The sequence below is a fragment of the Anguilla anguilla genome, chromosome 8, assembly GCF_013347855.1.
Source record: "Anguilla anguilla isolate fAngAng1 chromosome 8, fAngAng1.pri, whole genome shotgun sequence".
In the NCBI taxonomy this organism is placed as follows: Eukaryota; Metazoa; Chordata; class Actinopteri; order Anguilliformes; family Anguillidae; genus Anguilla; species Anguilla anguilla.
The window spans coordinates 29,131,311-29,138,084 of NC_049208.1; the positions used below are offsets into that span (position 1 = coordinate 29,131,311).

At 42.3% G+C, this 6,774-nt stretch overlaps 1 protein-coding gene across 4 annotated transcripts in view; it reads left to right on the forward strand.

The window, feature by feature from the left end:
- Positions 1 to 6,550, forward strand: part of col16a1 (collagen, type XVI, alpha 1) — a 68,646-nt gene extending 62,096 nt beyond the window's left edge. For all 4 annotated transcript variants that reach the window (XM_035431283.1, XM_035431286.1, XM_035431284.1 and 1 more), the window contains 4 exons: positions 3,015 to 3,078; positions 3,513 to 3,686; positions 3,906 to 3,983; positions 4,306 to 6,550. In XM_035431283.1, coding sequence (XP_035287174.1) covers positions 3,015 to 3,078; positions 3,513 to 3,686; positions 3,906 to 3,983; positions 4,306 to 4,505 — 516 coding nt within the window. In that variant the 3' untranslated portion in view covers positions 4,506 to 6,550. The remainder of the gene's footprint in view (positions 1 to 3,014; positions 3,079 to 3,512; positions 3,687 to 3,905; positions 3,984 to 4,305) is intronic.
- Positions 6,551 to 6,774: the final 224 nt, after the last annotated feature.

Genomic DNA, 6,774 nt, shown 5'->3' on the forward strand with positions numbered 1-6,774 from the left:
AGGCTCTTACCGAGGATGGTGTAATGCTGCATAAAATTACTCCCACCGAGCAAATTGTATGGACACATCCACTCTGTGTGAAAGTTGTGTGGGTGTGTTTGGGAATGTTTTTTGTTTGTGCTTTTAAAATAGGTTAATTGATATTGCTAATAATAGGGGTGCAACGGTTTTCCAATTCCACAGATTTTAACATCATTTTTTGAGGTTTACAAAAATACAAAAATGTATCTTTACTTTTTTTTTGAAAGAAGGAAAAGTAAAAAAAAAAAAGTTTCTTTACCAATTATACCAATTTACAAATTAATTTACATAAATGTGTTTCTGAAATCAGCTATAATTGAAAACATAAAGTACATTTATGTATCTTATTTAAGATTACTTAAAGTTACAATGTAAAAAGTTTTCAGTTTTCTTTCTCTCTGGCGGTACCAATGGCGAGAAGCGGTAATTGCAGGTGTGTTTTTGGACCTCACTTCCCATAGATCCAACCGGATCCAACCAGTGTCGCCTGTGTGACGTCAGTCAGTTGGCACCTGGGCCACGCCAACTATTACACTTATTATTTACTGAATAAAAAATGGTTGTTATACAAGTAACGTTATGTACATACTCATTCATTGTCTAACATTAGGCTAACTTAAGCTGTCTTTACACTGCTGAGCCGGCTTAAAATGCTGTAGAAGACCTGGGGTAGAATTAGTGATGATCAATTTCCACAAATGTTCTTTATCCACCTTTTGCTCAGTATGAACATCTTTACAGTGCAGAGAAGAATTTGCGGGATTCGCTGTGGCTCGTGCAATTATGTATCTCGTACATCATCGTGAATGATTGTTGTGTGATATTTCTGAAACAATTGTTTCTGGTTTTGCTAGCTAAACTGTTCGAGAATAAAGCTGAGCTGGGTGTTAAATTAGCAATCAGAATAAGAAGACTAAAACTAAAACAAAGGAGATTTCATCAAAAAAGGGCATCAAGGCTGAAGGAACATATGAGGAAGCGTAATAAAATAATAACAACGCTAATCCATACTGCTGTATTCTTTTATTTAGTTCTCTCCGGCTTGACATCTTTACACAGAAATCAGACCCGGCTCTGCTCCACCTATAGCCCGGCTTATATATTGATGAACTTGATGGCAATGTAAATAACAGTAACGTTAAGGCCAGTTAAGATCAATGATTCGCAACGAGGCGAAACGGTTTTAGAATGTTGCAGAGAAAATTGCAGCGGTGTGAACTGGTTAGTTGCAGAGCCTCTGAAGCCGTTGCCTAGGGTCTCAAAAGACCCACCTCGTCAAATCGCCAAGTGCAGTTTTAGAACGTTTACAATCAGACGTCTTGGAATTTTGCAAGTTGCATCCAGTCTCGTTGCGAATCATTGATCTGAACTGGCCTTTAGTTAGCTACATTGCAACGCTGCAACAAGGTAGCATTGCATTTGAGAGACGGTTTGCGAGGTCGGTACCGGTCGGTAGCGTTAGCTAGCGTTTTTTCTAATTGTTAGCTGACATTAGATTGTGTTCATTACATTAGCTAGCTAGCTAACGCAACGTTACTTGATATGAGAGATGGATACTGTGCGCAACTTTGTCTAAACTAATGTTGCCTTTATTGACATGGTCCGGTAGCTAGCGTTAGCTGTGCAAATAGCTATGTAATATAGTAACGTTACATTGTCATCAAATGTAATACGAAATCTACATCAACAAATAATATGACCTCTCATGTTACACAAAAACCTATTAGGGTTCCATAACCCCCCCACCTTTAACGCATGCAGACACCGGAAAAAATAGTACGCCGCTCACACACAAATGAGCTGAAGAGCAAGCCTGTTGCGTTAGCTCCGCCTACCCTCTCTGGTGGACCAACAACTGATGGGTGATGGAAAACGCGTCACTATCTACACGCCGCTTGTGATTTTTTTCCCCGGGAATGTCGCCACAGACACCCAGTTCTTTAATCATAAATTATAATAATAATAATAATATTAATTAATATAATAATAGGCTCAATCACCATTGTGTTACCTAATTCAGTGATAGACAGTGACTTAACAGACATTTATCTTAATGAAAATCTTCGAGATTATTACTTTAAGGATAACGATATATATTATTTCAAGAAAACAGAAAATGAATAAAATAGAGATTAAGAACAAAAAAAGAAATTCTCACTGAGGACACACGGAAAATGAGCTGAGATGTGATGGTGTGTTCTATTACAAACCCATGCATTTATGAATGGCTTCAACTGAGTTTAAAGCTCTTTTTCAGAACAATGAGAAGCTCAGGGTTGCTCTCTGTGAGGTATCAATATCCCCAGCTGTGGACATTTTTATTAGGCATCTTAGAGAAATGAAGACAGCATTGCAAACTCTAACTGAAAGCACAGGAAATAGCTTCAGACGTGTTGCTAAATGACATCATCGGTAAATTAGCATTTTTGAGTGACATCACATCGGGATGTGTGTTAATCAACTCCTTATTGTATTCCCATTGCTTATGAGATGGAGTCTGATGTAGACGATTTACAGAAAGGTGCACACAATATTGACGGCAGTGATAAATGAAAGGAGGAGCGAGGTTTTCCTCAGCTGGGTCTGCTTAGAGAGAAAAGCATGTGATGAAAACATGACTTTGCTTTACCAACCCTCCCCCATTACATTACATTATATTACTGGCATTTATCAGACGCTCATATCCAGAGCGACTTGCAAAACTTTTTTTTTTTACATGGCATTTACATTGCATCTATTTATACAGCTGGATATACTGTATACAGAAGCAATGCAGGTTAAGTACCTTGCTCAAGGGTACAAGGGCAGTGTTTTACCTGGGAATCAAACCCATGCCCTTTAGGTTACAAGACCAGCTTATAAATAGAAAGCAATTTGTGTTTCAGTTTCAGAACCATTGCATGCTTAATTAATAACCTTCTCTCTGGTACATATACATGTATGTCAAGTCTATTTGAACAGTAGTGATCTTGTCATCCCACTTCTTTCCACAGGCAGTGGTCAACTATGATGAAATCAAGAGCTTCATCCGGCAGCAGGTCATAAAGATCTTTGATGGTGGGCATTCCTCACTCTCAATCCATTGGTATCACTAGAACTGCCTCATTTATGCTCTGCCACATATGACCTGTTATCTCTTTCATGCAGAATATAAACTGAATATGAATGTGCAGTATATTTCTGCAGATTTGCCTCTCCTCATAAAACAGATCTATGTGGCTTATTGTCCTGTTGGATGCTTCAGTAGATGTGCTGGACTTATTCTTGCAGCATTCTGTAAGAAATCCAATAACCTATTAGCAGTTATGTTATGGATGGCTTAAATGAGAGCATCACACCTTTATCAGAGCCAGTTTAGTACTAATGAACCAGGTGAGGTTAGTTAACTCAGATGTAATTATTAAAAACCAGCAGACTCTTTGGCTCTCCTTATTTTTACCCATTCTCTTGTGAAATGAGCCAATGACGTGACTTGGTCTGTGTTCCCTCAGAGCGCATGGCGTACTACATGTCCCGCATGCAGACGCCTGTGGAGGTTTCAGCTCCCGGGCGACCCGGTCCCCCCGGCAAGGACGGAACCCCTGGGAGGCAAGGGACTCCAGGGATGCCTGGCATGCCGGGACAGATCGGTAGAGAGGGGCGACAGGGACCCATGGGGCCACCGGGTAAGTAATCAAGTTAGGCCACTCTTTCTCTCAGAGAGTCATTCCAGTTCCTGTTGCCCCAAGAAAAGGGCAACGCCTGTTTAACTGCAAGCGAGAAAGCTAAAACCTGTTCTGTGGCCTGTGCCCAGGATTGGGAAATGACTGGTCTGATTTCACTAACTTGCCGTGGCTTCTGTTGGCCGTGCGACACCTCAGTAATGCTTATGATTCTCCCATCAGGTGCCCCTGGTGCTAAGGGAGATAAGGGGGATAAGGGCATTGGTGAGATGGGTGACAGTGGCCCACCAGGATCTCCAGGTAAGGGCTGTAGAACGTCCATAGTTTCATAAAGACGATCATTAATCATCCAGAAAGATGGTGGATAATCACTCACCTCTCCTCCCCTTCTCTTTCTTTTTTCATCCCCCATCTCAATTGTTCTCTGTTTATCCTCATTCTTCCCTTCATCTCTTCCTACTGTGCATCCCTCTCTTTGTTTCCTCTTCCTCACACTTAATTCTTACCATTTTACCTCAAATCCATTCCAAATCTTCTTGTGGACTCCTGATTCCTACTCTCAAATTCCATCCCCTCTTCATCCCCCCATCTCTCTCTTTCTCTATTTTTTCCACAACCTCAGGTCTCCCTGGATCTCCAGGCTATGGGAAGATGGGCCCACCTGGATCCGTAGGACAGCAGGGAGTACCAGGGATCCCAGGCCCGGCTGGTACCCCAGGATCACCTGGGAAGCAGGGTCATTGTAACCCCTCAGACTGCTTCAGCGGTATGCCCGCTGAGTACAACCCCAAGGGCCCCCCTATGAAGGGCCCCATGTACTAGAGAGGGAGAGAGAGAAAGGGGACGGGAGGGACGCAAGGACCGGCACCCTTCCAAGGCTGAAAGCAGCCTGATTACAAAAACCTGAACTGGCCTCTGCTTTACCCCAGATATCATAATCCATTTGTCCCTCACGCACACACATACCCACACAGACACACTCTCAGAAACTAAGGCATAGTTGGAAACTGACTCTCCCATTCCAAATGGCTCCTATACTCTCGTCCCCGTCCTGTTCCTGGATCTGCTGCCCAATGTACAGGGTGTCTGAAAGGCCTGGAGTCACACTGTGTGAGGAGTAAAAAGGACGCGCATGCTGCTTTTTTACCCCGCAAGGTTGGTTCCTGGAGACGGTCAGTCCCCCGATTCCTAAGCCCCTGCACTGGATGCTGTGGAGGACCAGGGGGGTGTTATATCCTGAGAAATGGTTCGGCTCCCTGAGCGAACCCTCTCTCTTTCCTCCACTTTCTTTACCCCCGGTAATCCTGCCTCCCTAAAGTTCTTGTTTTTGTGTTCTCTTGCTTTTACAATCTTTTTTGTTTATTTTTCCACCGGGACTTGACAGCCCTCGTTTCTGTCCCAGAAAAAGAAAGGGAAAAAAACCTTGTCTTTAAATTTTTTTTATTGTAGGTTTACCACTCCTGGGTTGTAAAAAGGTGGAGAATGTTGAAGCCTTTCCCTGTCCCGTTAGGCAGCTCACCTTGTACTGTTAGCAATAGCTTCTTGGGCTCAATTTTTAATCTCAGGTGCCCCTCCCCCTATTAAATAAATTAGTCATTCCTAAAAAGCAGGCCAAATGTACCTTATTAGCTTTTCAGAACCACTTTCAGAGGGGAAGGGGACTTTTACTTCCTGTCATAGCCACAGTTGTTATAGTCATAGAAATTCCCACTGATGCAAGTGTTACATTTGGGTTTAAATACAGCCATATTGAATATTTGAATTGGCCCATTTATTTTAGGGTTTGTGTTGTACATATTTATATTTATATATTACTGCTTTTTATATGATTTTAATCAGCAACAGCATGGCAGTCTTTATGTTCATTAATGTCTTTCTTGTTTTACCCCAAAATCATTCAAGAAAATGTTTTTAAGATTTCAAATTCTGATTGATTTGTCTGTAAAAACATATATAATATTTCAGTGTTTTGGATAGAACTGTGCATTTTGTACTATGGCTTCAATTTAAACAAATATTCAGTTCCATAAGGGAGAGGAAACTTTTCATTTGTCGTTTATTGTTTTTGGGAGTTTTATTTTTGAAAATCAAGCTTGAACAGATATTTTTACAGACATTGCAGTGATTTCTATCTGGGGGTGTCTGAATTCAGATACCTTGGTGTTAAGCTCTTATTTTCTATTTGCATCTCTAAGCAATATTTAAACTTGAAATGCTTCGTTTCGCTTGCGCCTTGCATGCACAGAACACACAAACCAAAAAAGCTTCCATCTTGCAGAGTCTTCGCTGCCGTCTCTTTCAGCTGACAGAAGTGCAGTTTCTTTGTGTGCCTTTCGGTGGCCGGCTCATAAAAGTGCTACGTCGTTCCTACCTGCACACATTAGGAATGTTGTAAGAGCGCTTTGTTGCTTTCATCTCCTGAAATATGCTGCCTGTGGAGTCAGCGATGTTGTTAATGATCATTCCGTTATGACCGTGCTTTTGCGGCTCAGTGTATTTTATCAGCACTTTATCTATTCTCTATTAGGCCTGGTGCTTTTTTTTTGATGTACTGTAACCCCGTGTCACTGTAATCTCTGCATCTCGCTTCCGCGTTATTTTCAAAAAGGGAGCAATTTCTCCTCCTCATTTGCGCCGCACAGCCAGTCATCAGCCCCCCCCCCGTCCTAAAGCGCTATATTTTACCGCTCCTTCGGACCGCCACGCATCCCCCCAGCTCCCTCTCTGCGTGGAGCCGTCTCTGAGACACGACGCCCCGCACTCCCTCCTTTCTTTCAGCGTGTCTTTGTTTGTCAGTCACGTTAAAGCCATCGTGCGCCAAAGAGGATTTTTTTTTTTTTTTATGGAAACCAAAAAAAAAAAAAAAAGCAAATAAACATTTTGAAGCAGCGTCGGGTCCGTGTCTCATTATGCGATGAAAGGCCTGCCGTTGCTCTCCCACAGTGCCGTGCAGAGAGAGGCGTGTGGAGATGGAGACAGCTGTCTGGAAGGATAAGGAGGCACATCTCAGCACTGGTATCGGTGCCACTGGTCTCCTCTACAGTCTATTGTTCTTAACAGTACTGCACTGTAGGCTTTGCAGACCTGTACT